The sequence below is a fragment of the Dermacentor albipictus genome, unplaced genomic scaffold, assembly GCF_038994185.2.
Source record: "Dermacentor albipictus isolate Rhodes 1998 colony unplaced genomic scaffold, USDA_Dalb.pri_finalv2 scaffold_16, whole genome shotgun sequence".
Taxonomy (NCBI): Eukaryota; Metazoa; Arthropoda; class Arachnida; order Ixodida; family Ixodidae; genus Dermacentor; species Dermacentor albipictus.
Genome location: NW_027225570.1, coordinates 5,574,500 through 5,597,976, shown reverse-complemented (window position 1 = coordinate 5,597,976; position 23,477 = coordinate 5,574,500). Strand labels below are relative to the sequence as shown.

The following is a 23,477-nucleotide window of genomic DNA, read 5'->3' as shown; positions in this document are numbered from 1 at the left end:
CGCATGCTGCTCGTGCAAGAGCGCACGCGTCGATTTCTTCCAACATCACCTGGTAAGCCCCTGCATGCTGCTTTTAGCTCCGCGCGCATATCGTTTTCTGCCCAACCACGCGATAAGCACGCGCATGCTGCTCGTGCAAGAGCGCACGCGTCGATTACTGCCAACATCACCTGGTAAGCCCCTGCATGCTGCTTTTAGCTCCGCGCGCATATCGTTTTCTGCCCAACCACGCGATAAGCACGCGCATGCTGCTCGTGCAAGAGAGCACGCGTCCATTACTGCCAACATCACCTGGTAAGCCCCTGCATGCTGCTTTTAGCTGCGCGCGCATATCGTTTTCTGCCCAACCACGCGATAAGCACGCGCATGCTGCTCGTGCAAGAGCGCACGCGTCGATTTCTGCCAACATCACCTGGTAAGCCCCTGCATGCTGCTTTTAGCTCCGCGCGCATATCGTTTTCTGCCCAACCACGCGATAAGCACGCGCATGCTGCTCGTGCAAGAGCGCACGCGTCGATTACTGCCAACATCACCTGGTAAGCCCCTGCATGCTGCTTTTAGCTCCGCGCGCATATCGTTTTCTGCCCAACCACGCGATAAGCACGCGCATGCTGCTCGTGCAAGAGCGCACGCGTCGATTTCTGCCAACATCACCTGGTAAGCCCCTGCATGCTGCTTTTAGCTCCGCGCGCATATCGTTTTCTGCCCAACCACGCGATAAGCACGCGCATGCTGCTCTTGCAAGCGCGCGCGCGTAGATTTCTTCCAACATCACCTGGTAAGCCCCTGCATGCTGCTTTTAGGCGCACATTTACAATGAACACAGTCCGACTCACGCAAGTAGACAGGCATGTTAATAACTGTAGTATCAAGTGGGGAGCGAAAACAAACAAGTTGTGTTTTTGGGCATTTACAACAATTCCATTATTAGAGAACCAAAGCATTACCTTGTACACGTCATTTTGCAACATATCAGTGGACGTTATATAGGATAGATGTTTCGCCAATAATATACAGTGTCGTCAGCATATTGGAATACTGAGCATTTCGAAATTACCAAAGGGAAGTCGTTAACGAAGATATTAAGCAACAATTGCGACAAAATGGACCCCAGAGGAACTGCAGTTTTTACCGACAGCTTAGAACTAAAAACGCCCTTATCATCAGTAGAGATCACCTGAAATCTATTGCTCAAGTAATTTTCGAGAACATTGAAAAAAAGCATTGCCATTTTTGGGCGTGTTGGGAAATTGGAAGCATATTTAGCGCCAGCAAACAAGGACGGAAGGGAGACGACAACACAATGCGCTAACTTCAACAACTTGATTTTCAGGAAGTACACCTATATAAACCATGCTCAGTGGCGCCATCTTATCCAAACCTTATCCATCCAAAAAAGCCGTCTCCTTATCTAACAGGTCGATTGAAGGGGCACTAACACACGTGTCTCTATTCCGCCAGATAGCCTGCGCTATCTGCGAGATCATTGAAGCGCAGGCTATCTGGCGCAATGGAGACACGTGTGTTAGTGCCCCTTCAATCGACCTGTTAGATAAGGAGACGCCTTTTTTGGATGGATAAGGTTTGGATAAGGTGGCGTCACTGTGCATGGTTTATATAGGTGTACTTCCTGAAAATCAAGTTGTTGAAGTTAGCGCATTGTGTTGTCGTCTCCCTTACGTCCTTGTTTGCTGGCGCTAAATATGCTTTGAAAAAAAGCCCACGAAATCGCCAAAAATGCAGTTTGCTTAACGAGATTTGATGATTCAGGGGGTCAAACGCTTTCGCTACATCTAAAAATAGGGCACACGTGAAAAGATTCTGATCGAATGCTGAGAACAGTTCATCTGAAAATGCCTCAAGCAGTGCCACAGCACCACGCCCTGAAACAAAGCCAAACTGTTGATTGGTCAGGATAGAAAATTTGTGAAGAAAAGAAGACACTGTGGAAATAATAATAATTTTATTAACAATCAGCCTATTTTATGTCCACTACAGGACGAAGGCCTCTCCCTGCGATCTCCAGTTACCCCTGACCTGCGCCAACCGATTCCAACCAGCACCCACGAATTTCCTAATTTCATCGCACCACGTAGTCTTCTGCATTTTTCTAGCACGCTTTCCTTCTCTTGGCACCCATTCTGTAACCCCCATTGTCCCAACGGTTATCTAACCTAGGCAGTACATGACCTGCCAAGCGCCATTTCCTTTCTCTTAATGTCAGTTAGAATATTGGCTATACCCGTTTGCTCTCTGATACAAAGCGCTCTCTTTCTGTCTCTCAATGTTATGCCTAGCATTCTTCGTTCCACGGCTCTCTGTGCGGTCCTTAACTTGTTCTCAAACTTCTTTGTGAGTCTCAAAGTCTCTGCCCCATATTTCAGCACCGGTAAAATGCACTGATTGTACACCTTCCTTTTCAATGATAATGGTAAGCTTCTAGTCTGGAGCTGACTATGTCTGCCATATGTGATCCAACCCATTTTTATTGTTCTATGAGTTTCCTTCTCGTGATCAGGGTTTCCTGCGATTAATTCACCTACGTAAATGTACTCCTTCACAGACTCTATAGGCTGACTGGCGATCCTGAAATCTAGTTCCTTTGCTTGTTGATTGGCTGATTTCTTCCGAATACAAGGAGGGCGACGATGCATGACAAAAAAAAGAGAAGAAAGTCGAAGCACCATACAAACAAGAGGAAATCGCGATGACTGGAGGTTCGTTCGTGCGAGGCGTCCACTAATGACAAAGATAAATATTCTTGACATACAGTGGCTGCGTCATTGCGACCGCACTGTAATGCGTCATACTCTTTCTCACTATAGCAGAACTGCAAGCATAACCTCAACAAAATCGACTCCTAATCTACCATCTCTCGCACTGCTTCACAAGCAGCTTCGTCTATGCCTCTTTCATAAAATATTTTAGCAGCCTCAGCTACAAAGCGAATTGCTATTGTTACCGCAATTCGTACCTAGAATATTAGATAATGCTAAGAAGGTCAGCATACGACCCTGCAGAACAAACTCCTTTTCATTTTTCTTTCTTCCATGCACATTTGTTGAATGGAATTAACTTCCCACGGAAATGGCAACACTTCAGTACCATAAATACTTTAAAAACACCTTAGCTAACATTGTTTGGAAAAGACTTGTGTATGTTTTAGCTTCTTCATTTGTAATAATCCTATTGCGTTTCGTTTTTTTTTGTCTGTGGGTTTTTTTTCTTAATGCCCTAGGTAACATTGTATAAACACGATAAATTTTTCTTCCTGCGAATAATCGTTAGTAATTCGTCCTCTCTTTTATATTTTTGTTGTATCAGTAATGGCTCTTTTTTCTGATTGTGTATTTATGTAATGCTTCGGCCCTGAGGGAATTCCATATAAATAAACAAGCATCTCGCACTGATCATGCCTCATTTGAAAAACATTTCTCAAGAATACTATTTTTCTTTCAGAACTTCAGCGCTTTCAACAAGAACTACGATATTGGCCTGGTCAAGCTTGACATGCCCGTAAACTTCACCGACAAAGTGAGGCCTATTTGTCTGCCAGAAAGAGGCACCGATTTGCTTCGGAACGGCGAGTGCTTTGCAACTGGGTGGGGACAGACAAGAGGTGAGAGTGAACGTTTAAAGGGGTGGAGTGCCGTTTTGTACAGTATATCACAACCGCAAACGAAATTTCAAAATACGCTATCGTTGCACTCACAAGTTGACAAATAGTTTGTCAGTTGTACGTCCCGTAGTCACATATATGCAAAAAGAAAGAAAGAAATTGAGGCAGAAACCATCCACGATGATTGTCTATGTAAGGCAAGAGAGAGAGAGAGATAAAAGCAAGGCAGGGCTATGTTGACCAGTCAACGGTCCGGTTGAGTAAACTATGCTGCGGGAACGGAGAAAGGTAACAGAAAGAAGGAAGAGAAAGAAGGGGGTTGAGATACGTGCGCAGACACCATATTCGATTCGATTCTGTATACACTACAGAATCGAAGGCGCTCGCACAAGCCAGACGTTCTCAGAAAGCTAAGTATGGACAGCTGGGCTAGTTGGTTGTGATTGCCATTATGAAGCATCGATACAGCGCACAATAGAACACAGACGAGAAGAGGACAACACGAACGCCGGACTTCAACTAAATATTATTCGCGGAAAAGCGGACTTTATGTACACACATCTTTCCTCATCACTCAAGTACAATCTTGCTCATCACCCGCCCTACCAAGCCGATTCGACACACGCGTTTGCCCAGAGATAATTAAGTTCTTTCCCGAGCACAACAGAAGGAGCACTGATGCAGTAATTGTTTTCATTAGAGATACAAAAGGCTTCGAAAATCTCTGGCGTTCAAAATCTCAAGTCCGGCGTTCGAGTTGTCCTTCTCGTTCGTGTTCAATTCTGCGCTGGAACGATGTTTCATAATGTTCTCTGAAAGCACAAAAGTGCTGTCACTGCCTTCTGAACCGATGATCGGTGGGGACGGTGTCCTAGTATTGTCTGTTCACTAGAGGACGATGATCTAGTTTCCTGATGCGTATGACATACATGGTATTTATGCTTCAAATTGAGGACAGTGCCACAATAGGTGGTCAATGTTCTTTGCAGCCGCAGACATCACATGCACTTCAGTCAGCTTTTCTAGTTACTGCCGAATAAGCTTTCGTCAAGGCAACGCCCAACCACAACCGACACAGAAAGACACGTTGCGTCAGTGCAGTTCGGCCGAATGTTCGAGTTGCAGGGAAGGGTTTGGCTGTGCATTCTGCAGCACCTTGTACGTGCGGTATCCCGCTCAGTTGAATTAAGACGGCAAGCTGGGCGAGTTGGTGATTGAACATACTCTTGTGGGTGGGCAGCGCGACCCGGACGAAGGACAAAAGAAAGGACACAACACGTTGTTACACAACACAACACAATTGTTAGTCTGCGCTCGTGTTGTGTCCTTTCTTTTGTCCTTCGTCCGGGTCGCGCTGCCCACCCACAAGAACATATCCCGCTCAGCTAACGAGTGTGCGTTCTGGAATACGAAGCTGTCTCGCAGCGTGTGTTTTTGAGATAGCAATGGGGACGCAGCGGTTTTATTGGTTTTAGGTCTGAGCTGCCGTATCTGCGTCATCATTTCCAATGATACCGCAATGGCCTGGTACCCACTGAAAAGAGAAAAGTCTAGAAAAGTAGATCATGGCCTATTTATCAAAAGTGATCAACTGACGACTTCGCATGTCAGTTGACCGTGCGTTTAATTTCGGAAAAACGACTGAATACATTGTAAGGCCAGCCTTGGATAGCAGAAAACGGCCCATTTTTCAGGACTCTCTGTAAAGTTCACCCGAAGCGCACTGCGGAAAGCGGCGATCTCTGCAGCTGTATACCTAGTGACATGGGAAGTCTTGAACCATTGGGTTATTCCCCTTGTGTGAACAACGACAGCTCCACCGGAACTGGTTGAGGTAGTTCATTGATGTTAATGCCGATCAGTATACACGTGTGTGCAGTCGCTGTATTTCTCGTACGTAAACTAAGTTGCTTAACTGCAGATGACGGTAAGTCCGACTTTTTCTCAGGTCCTGGGATTGTGAGGTTTATCTGAGTACGGCTCGCACACCATTGAGGAATCGAAGGCCTTACCGCAGGTGCGTACCGCGATGTAAGGGAGGCACGATGCGCAGACAGTTGCGTGTGGGACCTTTCTACTGGAAGACTTGCGAGGTGGTGGCAGGGGTCCCCGCGAAGTGTCTTATGTGCACACGCATTGTCCCAATGGTAGTATGCGTTATGGTAGTGTAATCCTAAGCGATTGCTATAACATCTGTCGTTGACGTACTCCGCGGTAGACCAAGGCTTGTCCGGAGGGCTTGGACTTTGGTACCTGCATTGTATTCAGGTTATTATGCGAAGCATATTACGAGAGCTCAACCCAGCTCCTCAGGCGCGGCGGTGTCGCCTTCAATACCACGTGACACCGTGACGTCACGACAGAGGAGAAACGGGCCTCCAACTCACGCCGTCGCTCGCGGCGTCGCGGCGGTATATAAGCAGCTGCGCTTGCCTCTGCTTGACACTGACGAGGTGAGATGCCTCCTGGAGACAGAGCTGCTCGTTGGAATGAGAAGCGAAGGTTGCGGCGTGCTACAGAGACTGATTTTCTAGGTGGCTTTGGCTCAACTCTTGCAAGATGGGCTGGGTGGGAATCGAACCAGGGTCTCCGGAGTGTGAGACGGAGACGCTACCACTGAGCCACGAGTACGATGCTTCAAAGCGGTACAAAAGCGCCTCTAGTGAATGCGGTGTTGCCTTAGAAACGAGCTGTTTCTAAGGCTCAGGCGTGCGTCGCTTGCTCAGGCGCACATTTCGTTGCCGCGCCGAACGCTGCGTTGCTCGACGCTCACCGCGTCCAATGCGGGGCGCGTAGTCGCTGCGCCGTAGCCCATTGTCTTACACCCCTTGGCGGGTCGACGGGAACGTTGTCGCGTTCCACTCTTGAAGGCGAAGAAGAGTAACGCATGAGTTGTTTCTTCGTCTAGCCGAACCAAATATAGCCAAGCAACAGCAGTTCACCAGGCTAAACAGTGGTTCAACAACTAAAATAAAGGCTAGTATGCTTCGCATCCTGGGCTTAACACTTTCGTGACCGCACCTATTCCCGTCGACAGTATGTTCTCGATGGTACAAGTTCGAATTTTGGTGCCTCTCCGAGCGCTTAGGACAGCTAGCGCCCTCGAACAGGTTAACGAGAGACTATTTTATCAGGTTCAGATTTGTGTTTCTCTTTTCCACTGTGTAGGGATTTTTAAAGCGCCTGCATGGTCGGGGTGACGAGCGCTCGTTGTTTTCGAGATGGCATTTACGTCGTGTGCATCCGCTCCATGGAAATGGCGAGTTTGGACGGATTCCGACGCATGTGGGCTCGAATTTGTGGATGATCACAGCACCACAAACTCGGAAGACGACTTCGATTCGTCGGACTTCAGTACGGACGACGACAGTGCAGCAAACCGCCGTGGAACATCGACAGGTATCCGCCGGTGAGTTTTGCTTTCTTCTCGGACCGTGTTATCGCATCGTAAGGATTTCCGGCATGTTCTAAAGGGGACAGTTCCTATCTGCAGGGTGTCAATGTCATTCAGACAGGACCATTTGCCGGCGGCCACGCAGAGTGGAGTTTTGTATATGAAGACCGCCGGGAGTGGACCTTGGAATCGCGCTCCGGAGTGCTGCGCGGCGGTTCGTAAAAGCCGTCAATTTCTTGTTGTTTTTCGCCGCCGAAATCATCAGGGATATATGCAACAACACAAATAAGTATGCGCGGATGCATATTTTCGAGAAGCCCACGTACAGCGAGAGATAGATCGCGGAAGGAAGTCACTCAAGAGGAGGTGCTCAAGTTCATCAGACATCTCGTATACATGGGAATCGTGCAAGTCCGATGCTTGCATTGTTATTGGAGCACATGCAGATTATTCTCCGGGCTTCTTCTGCCTACAGTGATGCCAAGGAAATGGTTGAAGGCGTTGCTTGCCTTCCTGAGGGTGTCTGATCCAGGGAAGACGACGGTCGCATCCCATGGCAAGCTTCACCGCATATCCTCTCTGCTTCAGCACATCAACGATTCTTCCACGTTATTTTTTCAACCGCGTCGGAACCTCTCCGTCGGGGAGAAAATGGTGAAATCAAAAGGTCGGTCTGGAATTCGCCAGTACATGAGGGATAAAGTGATCAAATGGGGTTACAAATTATGGGTTTTGGCAGATTCAGAAACGGGGTACACTGTTCAGTTGAGCGTCTATACGGGAAAGCGCGAAGAACCTAGCGTGCAAGGTTTGGCATTCGATGTTGTGACGCGGCTGTGGAAAATTATCGTGATCAGGGTTGCATCATATCTTTGGCCAATTCCTACACTTCCACATCTTTGTTTGTTCATTTAGTGGAGCGCAAGACACTTCCATGTGGGATAATGTGGAAAGATCGGCGTGGCTTTCTAAGTGAACTCAAAGGCACACAGTGGGAAAAGAAGGCGAAAAGCGAAAATAGAAGGCAGAGTTCGATGGCTGCGGGAGCAGGATGTTTTGTACTTGCAATGGAAAGACAGGCGGGTTGTGAATATGTCTACCGCGCAGACAGCGAATAAACTCGTCCTTACAAAGCGAAGAAAGAAAGTTGGGAATATGAGGACAGAAGTGTCCGTGAAAAAGCCGGTGCTGATCAAGAAATACAATGTGGGCATGCTTGGAGTGGATAAATCTGACCAGCTCATCGGATCCTACAACATTCTTATGAAGTCCGTGCGTTGGTGGAAGACACTGTTTTTCCACTGTATCGATATAGCTGTAGTAAATAGCTTTATGATGTTTGACGAGCATCATCAGCAGCATCCAGAAGTCCCAGAATTATCGCGAAGTTTGCACTTCAACCAGTTTCCCTTCAGGTTAGAACTAATCGACCAGCTGCTGGGATATGATGAGCCACATTTTGCGGACCCCCCAGTTGCGCCTGTTGTTCCCTCTCGGAGCGCACCTTAGTTTCAACAGCATCAAATACAAAAAATGGAAAGATATAGAAAGTGTATACTATGCTATGAATAAAGAAAAGTTGCGCAGAAAACAAATCTGCGAAACGTGCAGCTAACCTCTGTTTCACTTCATCGAGAAACTGCTTCGCACGGTGGCACGATAGACGACACTAGGTGTAATGTTTTCTTGTGTAACTGAAGAACTTTTGTAGATGCAGAGCTAATATTTGCAGGCTGATTTCATATGGCCCTTTTGTTGAAAATGTATATTTCGATTTTTTTAAATATTGTTTTGTGCAAAGCAGCATTGATGTTTTTATCGATCTTTCTCATTTATGTTGCAATTTTTTCGTTTTGCTTAATTTTTTTCGTACTATTATTAATAAAAATGTTGTTTTAAATTAATACCGTTGGAAAGATAATTTCTTCTTCTACAATTGGATACCATACACTTCAACATGAATTATTTCCTGTGGCAGGAAAAAAAATAATTACTAGACTACCCTAAAACTACCAAATTTCCCGCAGTCACGAAAATGTTAACCTTACCTAAGCCACAGCCATTTTTTTCTGGACGGGTTGACGCTGAGCGGCAGGCTGTATCACAGGAATCCAATAAAGAGGAATCTGTACAGTTGCAGCATAGAGTGTATTGACACTCCCCGGGTCTTTCCTGCTAAGAACCGAAACATATGGCAAATTCTCGTCAGATGTTTATTTATAAAATTCACAGGAGGGGTCCAGAAGAGATTTCTTTCAATATCCCTCCTCCAAAAATATGTGACTTGTGCTGTACGAGATCAGCTGCCCGTCGCCGGGTGTCACGTGTGGAGACACTGGTATCCTGGTAAATGCCACCACCGCTCACTTTCACATAATATTTGAAGTCCTTGTTCCCGAAAATATAATGATCTTAAAGTGCCTGCCGTTTGAAGCCGCGCGCGAAGCTGAAGTCGTGCCACACCCAACGTCCACATACGCGTACAAATGTCGTCGGCATAGAAGGAAAGCCGAACGGTGCATGGAAGGTTGTCGGCGAGTCCAATGAGTGTTAGATTGAAGAACGCTGGGCTCACACTCCGCCCTAAAGGACCCTATGGTTACCGTAATGCTGTGAGGTTCGGTATCCTCGGTAACTATGAAAAAGGATCTCGTGTTATGCGCAGCTACTAATCCAGAAGTAGATCTTGCCGCCAAGTCATAATTCTTTTACCGTGCGGAAGGTCGCTCTGTGTGTTACGTTATCATATGCCTCTTTAACATCCAGAAACAAGCAACATATTATCATTTACAGGAATTCTGGGGCTCGACGTACGTCACCAAGTCGACAACGTTGTCTACAGAAGAATGACCGTGCCTGAAACCGGTCATTTCGTCTGGATATGCCTCTTATTGTTCAAGATACCATTGTATACGTGCTCGAACCATTCTCTCCATTAGTTTTCCGATACAGTTAGCAAGAGCAGTCGGTCGATATGGAGAAATGTGTAGAGGCAGCTTGCCAGGCTTGAGCAGTGGAATTAAGTGAGTAGTGTTTCATTCCTCGGGAATCGTCCCTGTATGCGAGGAATTGTTGAACAATAGCGGGAACATTTTCCCAGCCTCTTCGCCAAGATTACACAGAGCACGCTAGGTTATACCATCGGGTCCTGTTGATGATGAACGCCTGCACAGGGCAAGTGCAGATTCGAGTTCTTTCATAGTAAAAGGACTGCCCATGCGAGGGCCGCGTGAAATCGGCGAGTGGTCAAGCGTCGATGTTCCAGCGCAACTAGTTTCGCCAGCAGTCGTCCTGCAGAAATCGTCAGCGACGCCAACGTCTCTTCATTACTGGTGAAGGGCCAAGAACACGAAATGTGACAGTTCTCCATATGTGAGAAAAAGGCTTTTACGGATACAGATACTCGCAGAACGACATCCATCTTTTCGATGCGAGCTTGTCCATGCGACACTGAGTTTTCTTTTGAGTACGTCCTGACAAACCTCAAGTAATCTGCGGGCTTTGTAAGCCTACATTGTCGCTCTGCACGGTGACGAATTGCACGAAGCTTCTCAAGCTCAGTATCGTAGTCGGTGCATGTAGACGTTCTCGAAAGCAAATGAGTGGCCGCCTCTAGGCACCTTTTGTAGTGTCCTCTAGGCTAGAGGATAAGGCATGACAACAGCCGTACTCCACAATAAATTTGAATATCGGCCAGTCAATATATTGGGTGACTCCGAGTAACTTTGAGTCCGTCAGCTCTTTAGTCATAGGTGGGAAGGCGGTCACTTCCCCACGTTTCAATATGTAAAAACCACCTATCCCTTCTGGTGAAAGACCGTGAAACAAAAATGAGATCCAGGCAGCTACTGTAGACAGTTATACGCCGAATGATGCGTGTAAAGCGTACGGACACAGCTACTGTAGACAGTTCTACGCCGAAAGATGCGGGTAAAACATGCGGACCCAGAGCAACGCTGCAACAGATGCTCTGGGAATGTGCCAGCAACAATGATACCGAAACCGCCACCGTTCGCGACGCGTCCATAACCGCGGCCTCTAGCAGCGGACGCCTCGAGCTCGCTCCTCCCCGACGATGCCCCAGCTGCGGGGGCCGCCGGGGATCTTCTCCGTCGGCGTTGCCGCCGCAGGGAGGCGGCTCTCACAAGTTCAGAGCTGGAAGACCAGATCTGTGTCATCCGGCAAGCCGAAGATGCCGCCCGAGTCCAAGGACTTGTAGGCGTCACCCGAGGCCCTCATAACCAAAACTGTCGGACCATTGTTTTTAATAAAGTTTATTTTCTTGTTATTCTTGTAGATTGCGAACAAGTATCTACTATATTTGGAGGGCGGAGCGAAGAGGTAGCCGCCGTAGCCACGGTTTATTTAGGCTGGCCAGTCATGGTGCCGTGAGATCTCGGGAGCTGATTTTGCAGCTGAAGAAATCAGACGGCAGAGCTGCTCCTGCAAAACTTCGGCAGGCCGTGCATCCGTGGAAGGTGCGACCGCAGGACATCGGTATGCTCGCCAGCTGCTGCTTGCGGCGACTTCTCGAATACCTATAGCATCGGGGCTGCGTTGGTCGCTGCAGGCATCGCCAAGCTTGTGACTGTGGCGTCGCCGTGCCTGCGAGAAAGAAATTTCCGCCTACTGGAACCGCTGGGAGAGCCTCTATATCGGTGATGAGTGAAGTCCCCCGTACGGAAAGCGGACAACCTGCAGGAACGTCCAAGGAAGGAGAGCGGTGGGCCGTAGAGATAGCTGAAAGCGCTCGCGTTTGGCCCAGTGAATTCCTTGGAAAGCGTCGTCGCGCAGCTGCCTTTGAGCTGAGCAGGAGGCTCACGAACCGAGTACAGGTTTGACGCTGGGCCCGGCACGTGCTGACGATTGGCACGGGTGCAGGCATGCAATGTGGGACGACAAGACGCGGAATCATGCAGTGGTTCGGATGGCGAGAGATGCTGTAACGGAGCACCAGCTGGAGGTGACTGGGCGCTCGAGGTGACGTAGTGAGCAAGGATGGCTGCCCGCGAGTCCTCCTAGAAGTCGGGACTCGGGGGTGACAACCGGAGCCTGGAAGCTTGTTGAGAGGGAGGCGACTGTCCAGCTGGATGAACCAGATGTCCGGCATGTCAATGTAAAATTCCCGGACACCCTACAACCGCGGAACGTCTGCCGGACTGCGTGAGACCACGTCACTCGCTTTGATGAAGTCAGTGCGCTGAGGCTGACGTGGCGGGGCCCGGTCGTCTGGGTCACCAACTTGTGGGAGGCGGAGGGAAGAGGCAGCCGCCAGGGCTTCTGTTTAGGCTGGCCGGCAGTACTGCAGCCGGGCCTCGGGGGTGGCCGACACTGCTCAGGTCGAGCTCGCCAGCGTGTTCTCGCCCTGCTTGCGCGTGAGTCCATCTTTTTCTCCTGCTTTGGCGGCAATAGTGGCGCCGCTACAGATGCACTGAAGTTTCCTTGTCCATTGTATTACACACAAGAATATAGCAGTGAGAAAGTCAATGATTCTGAGATCTTGTTGCCTTTTCATCTACAAAGCTCAGTGTTTCTAACGAATATTCAAATAAGATATCTCTTACTTTCGCTTCTTTCCACAGGAAGCGGAAGTTTTGCGACGCTCAAGCAAGCCCACATGAGTGAGCTGCCCTTCCAAGAGTGCCGAAACGCCGGTGGTCTGGTCTTCAAGGAGCTGGACGAGCACAACACCTTCTGCGCAGGCGACCCTCACGGAGAGCACGGCGTTTGCCACGTGAGTTAATTGCACCATTCTTAATGCAGTCACACCACAGGATCAACCTCAATCGGCACAATCGGCAACTGAACACAGCGGATTGATGCGCTTATGAGAGGAGAGGCCAACAGTCGCAGTTGTGTGTGTGCGACATATGACCGCACACCAGTGATAGCCGCGGTCTCAAATATTAACCTTTGCGCCAAGCGCGTAGCCAAGCTGTTTTTGGCGGAAGGAGGGATGGGGCTAAGGTTGAATTTCGGGGAGGGGGAGGGGGGGGGCTTTCTATTCTTTCTTACCCGTCCCCCAGATTAGGGAGCCAACCAGACGCATTTCTAGTTAACATCCCTGTCTCCTCTCTTTCCTTCTACAGTTTCACTATTATCTGGTAATCTTCACATGCTTGGTATAAACTGTTACCTTCAACAGATCCTTGATCTGAATAAATAAATGAAAGCACCTTTATTCCACATTAACATGCGCCGAAGAGGCTGCAATAATAGCCTTGGTCTTCCTGAAGGCGTGTACCACCCTGTACTGGTCTGGCGCAGGCTTTCGAAGGCATGCGCCTTTGTACATAGTCGACGTGCCATGCATAAATAGGTGCAGGGCGCCGACCGAAAAAAATTTGGGGGGAAGGGGGGTGGTTGAAGTCCGCTCAGCCTCCTCCCCCCCCCCCCTGGCTACGCCAATGACAGACATAGTTGGGCACAGTGTTCGCGGCGTTCATTTCCATACCGACAAAGCGCGTACCCGTAAGGATTCATTGCCTTCCGCTCATCAATCCACTGCTGACGGAGAGAACCTTGCCGCGTTGCGAGTGTTCTTGGACAAGAGCGTCGTTCGAGATGAAGGACGGTAGAGACAAGTCAGCGACGTTGATAACTTGTGGACCAACAGGGACGATTGGGACACGCTCGCTGCCGATGACCACACAGCCAGCGCCGACAATTAGGACCATATAGAAGCGCCCAGCTCCTGAGGCTCACTAAAAAAATTACCGACGATTACGTTACTTCCTAATGCGAAATTTGAGCGCAGAAAATAAGCTGTTTCACCTTTTCCATAGATTGAGGCAAAGAAATCGAGCAACACAGGTATGCGCTATCACAGAATTTTTTTTTTATTTTTCACACGTATTCCTTTAACAAAGACTCCACTAACAGTTCTTGACAGTCATGAAGGAAGCTTTGTGGTCGGAGAAATAGACTGATATATGTTCGACTTGGTACACCAATGCTTGATTCTCAAAGACGAGATCTATACAAGTGCCTCGCGAGGTTGTCACAGCCGTGGGACGCGTTACGAGCGAGAGGAACGGGATGTTCTCCCGCATAAGTGTTAGGAAATTGCTGTTTGTCTTTATGTCAACATTAAAGTCCCCCACTACTAACATCGGTGTGGATCGATGGACGGTTAATGCGAGTTGCAGGAAGTGCACGACGTCTTTCGTGAGTGCGGTAGGGGCGAAGTAGGCAGCTACTACCAGCAAGCCGTTGGGCAACTTTGCGGCGCACAGTTCGCCAACTTCATGTGACGTGCCAAACATTTCGACTGGTATTGCAGAGAGACCTGTGCGCAAGTAGATAGCGACTCCCGCCGCTCTGTTGTGGTCTCTGCGAGCACCACAACGATGGGGGCAGAAGCGCGCGCAGCAAGCGGACAACACGATAAAGGGAGGAGGGAAGAGATAGCAGCGACTGACTGATGCCGCTGACGCCGATAGTGAGTCAACCCCAGCGGCGGAGTTGGTTTCAGGGACAACGCCACATCCGCCACACAAGAACAGGGGGGGGGGGGGGGACCCTTTCCTCCTCTTTCTGCATGGCGGCGACGGTGTTCTATGCAGTCACGTTATCTTGACTCTCTAGCGGCGTCAGCGGCATCCAGCGGTATCAGTCGGTCGCTGCTAGCGCTGGGGGGATGAAAGGGGGCGGAGCTGGTTACGAGGCCGACAACGCCGACGACGACGCGAAACCCAGGAACGGACGCCAAAGAGCTGCGCTCTAAAAAATTTGACTTCCTGATGCTGTACACAATTAATAGACTACTGAGTGGCCAACTACCGAGGCGGCCGCGTCGATGACGGTGTCAGCACTGGTTTCCGTAGGAACAACGATGTCAAAACTAGGACCTTCGAAGGAGTCCATGATGGCACGACTGAAATTCCTGGATGCCGCTGAACCTATGCCACCGCATATGAGCCACTTATATGTTGACCCTGATATATGGCGCCGTTATCGGCTTTTACCGCCGCAGCTGCGCAAACTCTCGGATGATTTCCAACTTGGAGCCGATAAAACGCGACCTTAGAAAGAAAAATTATTCATTACTGGTTAAAAAATGCGCAAGTAAGTTGTCTATTCAAACGAAATATGTTCAAGTGACCAAGTCAACCTTTATTCTGTAATCATTGACAGTTTCAGAGCAAAGCTTCGGAAATCTGCCCGTTTTAAAAGCGAACCTTTTCTTGTGAACCTCGGTGGGTTTTGTGACCGTGTTCTCTTGCCCAATAGGCCAACCAATCACAGCAGAGTATGCGCGCCGCTCCTTGCACCACCACCAGATGGCGCTCGCCTCCGCGCATCCGCAACACTGACGGCGCTGGTCGTGCGTAGTAGAGCAAATAAATAAAGCAAGAGAGCAAGGAGGCATCTAGGCATCATATTGTGATCATTTTTAGATCACATTTTTCCCATTTTCTCAAGAATCGCTCCACAAAATATCAGCACTCACCTGATTTCATGTTTCATTAAGACCAGAACTATTGCAGCACAACAATACGGTTTCCAAAAAAAGAAAAATGTACCGTAATGGCTTTACTTCACATAAAAGAAAACAATGAACAACATAGAAAACAAAATGTTCACGGTGTGATTATTTTTAGAATTTAGAAAAGCATTAGACTCAGTCAGTCATCAAGTCTTACTATTTAAATTAGAGTTTTATGGGATCTGAGGCGGCGCTTCGACTCTTATTCCAAGTTAACTGTCGTCTAGAGTGCAATTCACAAGCGTTAATGGCATGCCTTTCAGCTACGGCCTTATGCGTACTGGCGTGCCCGAAGGCTATATACTACGCCCAGTACTATTCCTTGCTCAAATTAATGATATTGTTAATATTTCTCCCAGCTCTGATTAGCCTTATGCGCTGATAACACCAATGTTTTCTTTAATGGCCCGAGTTTGCAAGCAGTTGAAAATACAGTAAATTATTGGTTACATAGATTAGCATTGTGACTGCATAGCCAAGAAGTTAGAACTAAACGTTAAGAAGACCAAGCATATAATATTCAAAGCTAAAACTAAAGTAATCGAATATCATCCAGGAATATGTTATAACACAAGCACCATTCAACGCGTCCAGTCGATGTGCTTACTTCGAGTGATATTTAATGAGAAATTGTTGTAGACCGACCATGTAAACCACTCGAGAAAGTTTCGCGATCAGGGCGCTTATTAAATAAATCGTGACCTTTGTTACCAGCATGGCTTAGAAAACCAGAGTACATCACTCTAATATAATGTCATCTTCAGTATTACTTTCTGATAAGGCGCGTTAAACACTAAAATATTTTAATTATTTGTTCCTCCTGCAGATGAAAGCCATTAGAGCAATCGCTAACATGGGTTATTTAGAAAGTACAGCTTATATACTACTGGAATCATTTGAACATATCTATATTTCAGCTAACTACTTTGCAATTAGCGCTCGGTTTATTTCACGCAATTCATAATGAACCTCCTTTTCACCCGCCCGCAGAGGCTCCCTAGAACCAATATAAATTTCGACACACCGCAATAAAAGCACCGAAAGCAAGACCGAATTAGAGCTTCGAAACCCTTAAACACGAGATGGTTGACTTTTTCAATGAAAACAATATGTAGAGAGTTCGGTTTAGCGGAGGCAAGAAAAAATTGGAGGACGCTTAAGCTTCGCCTTCAAGAGTGGAACGAGAGAGCGTTCCCGTCGACCCGCCAAGGTGTGTAAGACAATGGGCTACGGCGCAGCGATCACTTACGAGGCGCCCCGCATCGGACGCGGTGAGCGTCGAGCAACGCAGCTTTCGGCGCTGCAACGATACGTGCGCCTGAGCAAGCGGAACGAACCTAAGAACTCGGTGTCTCGGAGGGGAAAACGATGCACGCCAACCAAACGTCGTGATCGGCATAGGCAGAGAGATAGACAGATAGTGATCTAAAGAAAGGAGGACGCTTGATTCTGCAACCCGTGAAAGAGCAAGGCGAAGCGTCGTCAGGGGAGAGGGCGTCCGGGCCGCGACGCGCCTCGCACCGGTCCCCGCACAGCCCCAATGCGCGCGTGGCGAGCCACCTGTCGGGGCAGCGCCACATTGAGAGGAAGGGGTCTTCTGTGTTGCCGCACGATGGCTCTGCGTGTGCGGAAAGCGCAGATGAAATGTAACGGAAACGCACTTCGCTACTCGGGTAACTGCGACTTCTGTAAGTTACGTGTTCATTATTACCGATATACACCGCAGTATAACTTTCTACGGCTCGTTTCTAAGGCAACACCGCATTCACTAGGGGCACTTTTGTACCGCTTTGAAGCATCGAACTCGGGGCTGAGTGGTAACGTCTCCGTCTCACACTCCGGAGACCCTGGTTCGATTCCCACCCAGCCCATCTTGCAAGTTGTTTTTTATTCATGAAGTGCCTGCCGGGATTTATTGCTCACGGCCAACGCCACCGACACCGACGACACCGGCTTTTCTGCGACACGAGCTCCTTAACGCTGTCGCGTTAATACTCGTGTTGACAGGTTGAGAACGGAGAGTAGACTGGCTTTATCCCATAGGAAAAGCAGGTTTGCCGAGTGGCTGTGGTGGCACCCCAGTCGGGCACCCACCTCGATTTCAAAAAGGAGCAGGGAGCAATGACCTTCATGGCGAGGCAAGGTGAGGTAAACTGGATATCCGCTAAGCGGGGAAGAACGTAGTGACGGACGGTCGCTACGAGGGCTCTGGAAGCCAGACCGCCGGAGGCTTAGGTGTGTATGGGGAAAGGAATGAAGAGTTAATGTTCAAGCCCCGTTTAAATGAATGCGACAGTGGCGCATCGCATTTCCAAGCGCATTTGGGAAAGGTGATGCGACGCCGTTTACATGTAGCGCCTTAACTCTCGCAAAAACGTAGCGCCACATGGTGTCGTATAAGGGAAGTGCAACCGACTTCCGGTGCAACTGGTTTCCGGTTGTGGGCCGAGTGCACGTTGGTGGTTGAGTGCCGAGAAATAGACAGTTTTAGTTTAGCGTACGCAAGTTATAGCGTATGCTATACGCTATAGTGTAGCGGACGCGAAGCAGCGCACGTTTTTTGCAGCTTTAGCTGGCCAGCGAGATTTTCGGATCTCGGAGGCCATTAGTCGTCGTTGCGGCTATTTTCTGACTATAGCGATAGGTAGCGCTGACATCTCGAATGTTTCTTTCATTAGGCTTCGCCTTGTTCGAAACGAGAAGCGATCTCGAAAACACCACAAGGTTATCCATAATACCCTGTCGTCGAAGCGGCCTGAGACTAAGCGAAAGCCGTTTACACATTCATTTGCTGCGAACGAAGTGCATTTTACAAAAGCAACGCCAAATTCAATTCGAAGCGGGCAGCCGGGACCGCCGCCATGTTGGTTGGTAATTCCTTCCCATCATTCCTAATGCGACGATCCTGCGTTTACATGCCCCGCGAGAGTCGACTCGCGCCCGTAAATCTACCCTCGCCTGGCGCATTAATGCGATGCGCCTTCCTAGCGCATTACTGCTGTTTACATGAATGTGATGCGCTAGAAATGCGATGCGATGCGACTCTGTCGCATTCATGTAAACGCGGCTAATGTTCAAGATAGGCTTTCACGTGGCCGCAAGACACTGTCTCTTCTTTGCCGCGAACGAGAAACTTCAAGGTTTTTCTCCGAACGCGAAACCACACGAAAGGGGCCTTCATAGGAAGGAGTCAATGGTGACTTGATAGAGTCGCGTCGCAGAAAGAAGTGCGTGGTTGTCTCCATCGTCGGGAAACGAAACACAGGCTGCCCGCGGGCGATACGTTGTGGTGTAGGTCGAAACTGGTTGAGCCAGCAATGTAGCTTCTCTGAGTGCTGCGCGGCCACCGGCGGTGTGCCTTGTTGGGTGCCCAAAATGAGGAGCTGGAAAGCGGATTGCTGACCGATAGAGTATCTTCGTGTCGCTGACTCCGAAGTCACCTTTGATTGTTGTTCGCAGCCCCAGTAGTACCAGGTGTAGCCTTTCCACCCAGTGCTGTATGTCGAGAACTAAGGTTGAACAGCGCGAATAAAACAAGGACACGAGGAAACAAATACCACAGACAAGCAAGCTGTCTGTGGAACTTGTTTCCTCGTGTACTTGTTTTATTCGCGCTGTTCAACCTGAATTATAAATATAAACCACTTAGCCCTCATCAACATCTTACTGCTGTATGTCGAGTGTGGCGGTCAATGGCGCCTTTAATTGTCGGTGCATACGCTCGACAATGCCGTTGCTCTTTGGGTGGTAAGCCGCGGTGTTATGAAGGCGCGTGCCGAGCAGGCTCGCCAGAGCAGAAGCGAGCTTTGTAACTGCCGGCCTCGGTCAGTAGTGATGCGCAAAGGGCAACCGTACCGCGACACCCATGTAGCAACAAATGCTTCCGCAACTGTTTTGACTGTGATGTCTTGTAGAAGCGTCGCCTCAGGCCACCTTGAATACCGGTCGACACACCTGAGGAGGTTCCTGAAACCTTGGCAGTGTCGAAGAGACCCCACCATGTCTAAATGCACGTCATCGAAACGGCTCTCTGGTGATCGAAACGGCTGCACCGCTGAACGCATGTGCCGAGTCACTTTCACGGCTCGACAGGCTCGGCAGCTTCTTGCTCAGATTCGAACATTTTTGTTGATCCCTGGCCAGACGAAGTGGTCTGTGATAAGCCTCTGTGTCGCTCTGATGTCGCGATGGCCTAGCCCGAATATTGGCCCGCCGAAACTGATGAGATACGAACGTGTGAACAGCTGCTTCCGATGTATCGCACGTGACCAATGTTGTATAGGGAAGCGGCCCCTCCGCATGCTGGAGCAACGAGCCTTTTGCCCGCAAATGGCGCAGCTCGGGATCGTTTTTCTGGGGCGAGGCTAGAGCTTGGAAATCCACGGGGCCAGCAGCCGCAGCGCCAATCCGCGACAGTGCGTCGGCTGCCTGAGTTTCGGTCCGCAAGATATGGCGGATGTCCGTAGAAAATTCGGAGATAAAGGAAAGTTGCCGGAGCTCAGGTCCTGAGTACGAGGTACTGTTATTCTCGAAAACGAAGGTTAACGGCTTGTGGTCGGTCAGAATGTAAAAGCTGCAGCCTACAAGAAAAAAAACGGAAATGCTTGGCATCGCAATCGATGGCCAGCGTCTCCCTACCAAAGGTACTGTAGCGAGCTCCTGTTGGTACGAGGCACCCTGAGAAGAAGCCCAGCGGCCTCCACTCTGTGGCATCGTGCTGCTGCAGTACCAGCTGCACCTACTGCCGCAATCGACGCTTCTACCATAAGGCGAGTTGGCACGTTGGGCAATAGATGAATCTGTAACACTGCAGTTGCCAGCCGCGTTTTGGCTTCCTTGAAGGAGTATTTTCGTGCTCCGAGGACCATTGGAAGGTAGGCGTTCTTTTTTTTTTGGAGTCGCGACGCAGCAGGTCGGTAAGCGGCTGAGTAACTTGCCCACAGGATGGTATGAAGCGCCTGTGAAAATTTATTAGCCCCAGAAATCCACACTACTTTCGGAAGGAGGTTGGAGAGAGAAAGTCATCGACTGCCCGCACCCGTGATTTCATTGGCTTGATGCCTTTTGGTGAAATGCGATGGCTGAGAAAATTCAGGACTTCAACTCGAAAGATGCATTTCTAGGGCTGTTTCTAGGCCGTGTTCATCCAGTTGCTCAAATAAAAGGCGAATGTGCTCTTTGTGCTCTACTTCTGTGCGACATGCAGCGATAATGTCGACATGGTAGACGTAAATGAACGGGAGTCCGCGCGTAGCTTCGTTCATGAACCATTGAACTGTTTGCGCAGAATTCTTCAAACCATAGCATATGAGCAAACTCAAATAAGCCAAATGGGGCAATGATTGCTGTCTTCGAAGTGTCGCTGGGTTCGTCAGGAATTTGGTGGTACGCGCTCATCAAATCGATCTTGCTGTCTATTTTGGTTCCTGCGAGACAGGCGTTGAAGTTAGTTATGTGGCAAAGGGGATATTGATCCGGGGTAGTGGCGGCATCCAAAGCTCGGTAATCACTACAAGGCCGCCAGTAACCACTGTCCTGCTTTGGAACCAGATGGAGAGGTTAAGACCAATTGCTGGAGAAAGGAAGAATAACGCTGAGCTGAAGCATGTGTTCGAACTCGGGGCGGGCGAATTCCAACCTCCGTACAGCGAGCCTCCGTGGCCGGGTGGCGATATGTTGCGTCCCTTTGTGTTTCACGGGCAGCGCTTAGTTTCGGAGCTTCGTGCGTAGCGGGTACACAGCAAGTATCTTGTGCGTTGAGACCAGCCGAAACGTGCGGATGCCCGATGAGGTGAGGTTGCACTGTAGGCCAAGTACATCGAGGGATGTGACGTTATCTTTTAGGTGCCGATCGCGAACACTCACCTCTAGGTTGAAAAGGCGGAGGAAGTCCGCTCCCAGTAGGGCAAAGATGATGTCGGCAATCACAAACACCAATCTCTTCAAGCGACGGAGTCCGATGTCTAGCGTTGTTGACCGGAGCGCATACGACGCGATGGCAGTGTTGTTCACTGCGTGGAGCGTGCATGGGTGTGGACTTGCCGCGTTGGCGATCTGCGGCCGTGGCAGGAACGATAGGCACCTCGGCTCCGGTGTCCACGAGGAAGCGGGTGCCGGGCATGCGGTCGGCTACGTAGAATAGGCGGCTTGCGCGCGGGCCGATGTCGCGTGCCGCCATTGGCGACTGCCCGGTGCGTCTCACGTCCACGAACAGGGCTGCGTGCAGTGACTTGCTTGTTCGCCAAAGTGACGGTACTACCAGTAAAACTGCCGCGGCGAGTCTCTAGGTGCACTGCGAGACTGTGAAGGCTAATAGTTGCGCCGAAGTTGGTCGCCAGTGTTGCCACCCGTAGTCAGCTTTTCTTGTGCACTGGTAGGGCGGTCGACTTTTTCCTCCAGGCGCGACAGTGGGCCTCTTGGCTCTGATACTCTCGCAGCGATGAAAGGTATCTGCGCAGCAGACGAGCAGTCGCATATGCGGCCAGCGAGTGCAGCTAGCCGATCGAGTCTCGTCTCGTCGGAACCCACCTGAACCCACCTGAGTGTGGACTGTGCGAGGCGTTGCAAGGACAGCTCGCACAAGATTGGAAGCTGGCTCTCATTTGCGGAGGGCTTACCCAGTAACTGACGCAACCGCTGCAGGAGTCGTGACGGTCATTGGTCGCCGAGTTCCTCGGACTGGAGGTGTGGAAGCCTGCTCTGTTGCGATGGCTGGAGGCGCTGCAGGACCGTGCGTTTCAGGTCGTCGTGGGCCAAAGGCGTACCCGCTAGCAAGTCGTCTATGGTATCGGCGATGTCGGAGGGCAGCGTGGCGACGACGTGCAGGCACTTTGCTGTCTGAGAATTTGAAAACGGGCCTCTATTTTCATAAACCAAACTCGGGGACTCTTGGGCCAAAAGCTAGGAAGCTGAAGCTCTGCGGCGATGACAGGAGACGTAACCATGGCGTCGTCCCAGTCAGCAGAAGTAGGAGCAGCATCGTCCATAGCTAGTGTTTGAAAAACAAAAGAAATGCCCTGGGTCACCACTTGTGGGGGTCTCAGTTTAGCGAAGGCGAGGAATACGCGTTTTGACAGGTTGAGAAAGGAGAGTAAACTGACTTTATTCAAAGGTAAAAGCAGGTTTGCCGGGTGGCTGTGGTGGCACCCCTGTCACATCGATTCCAAGAGAGAGCAGGGGGACTCCGGCGGCGAGGCAAGGTGAGGTGAACTGAATGTCCGCGAAGTGGGAACACTGCAGTGACGGACGGTCGCTACAAATGTACTTAAACATCTGTGACTGTAAAAACCAGGAAATTTACAAGATAGAAAGTAACAGCACTATTAATGACGTTATTTGGCTTGTTCCTTCGTATTTCGTGAGATTCGATATACTGTGTCAGAAGGCAGCTTATTTTTGTTTGTGCCCATGTTGTGTTGTTATAACCCGTGTTTTTCTATGCCCAGAGTGCTTCTTAACCTCTGTTATGCAGTTCTTGTTTTTTTTTTCTATTAAATTGCTGTTATTACCGGCGGTATGCGGTGTTTTTGTCCACTTGGTATTCCTATGTCGGCTGTATTTCTACTCCCTCAGATACCTGACATGGGAGTGCCTTGCAGCTTTTCTTTTTTTTATGACCATGGATTGATTTTGTGCCAACAAGTGCTGACGTATATGCTAGGCTGCTTGTATATTTATTTTTGTTTGTAACCCTCCGATTGCAACATGCCTACTATGGGAAGAAAAGCCTTAGTTAGGCATTCTGCCTTGCAGACTCCTTCCTGGAGTTTATGCACATCGAATAAACTTCTATTTTATTCTATTCTAATATATGGAGAAGTTAAAGGTTGTCATTACACGAAAAAAAGGTGCTCCATAGATGGAACAAATACTGAGAAAGGAAAATGGTGGCGACTGACCTCACGCAAGAGAAAATTAAATGCAGAAGTTAGAGTTTTGAAATAACATTCCCAATGGTACTCTATTGAAGCACCAAA

General features: G+C 49.3%; 1 protein-coding gene across 2 annotated transcripts in view; it reads left to right on the top strand.

Moving 5' to 3' along the window:
* LOC135920485 (chymotrypsinogen A-like) overlaps positions 1–23,477 on the top strand; it is a 234,800-nt gene that overhangs the window by 190,825 nt on the left and 20,498 nt on the right. For both annotated transcript variants that reach the window (XM_070529009.1, XM_070529010.1), the window contains exons 7-8: positions 3,460–3,619; positions 12,596–12,747. In XM_070529009.1, coding sequence (XP_070385110.1) covers positions 3,460–3,619; positions 12,596–12,747 — 312 coding nt within the window. The remainder of the gene's footprint in view (positions 1–3,459; positions 3,620–12,595; positions 12,748–23,477) is intronic.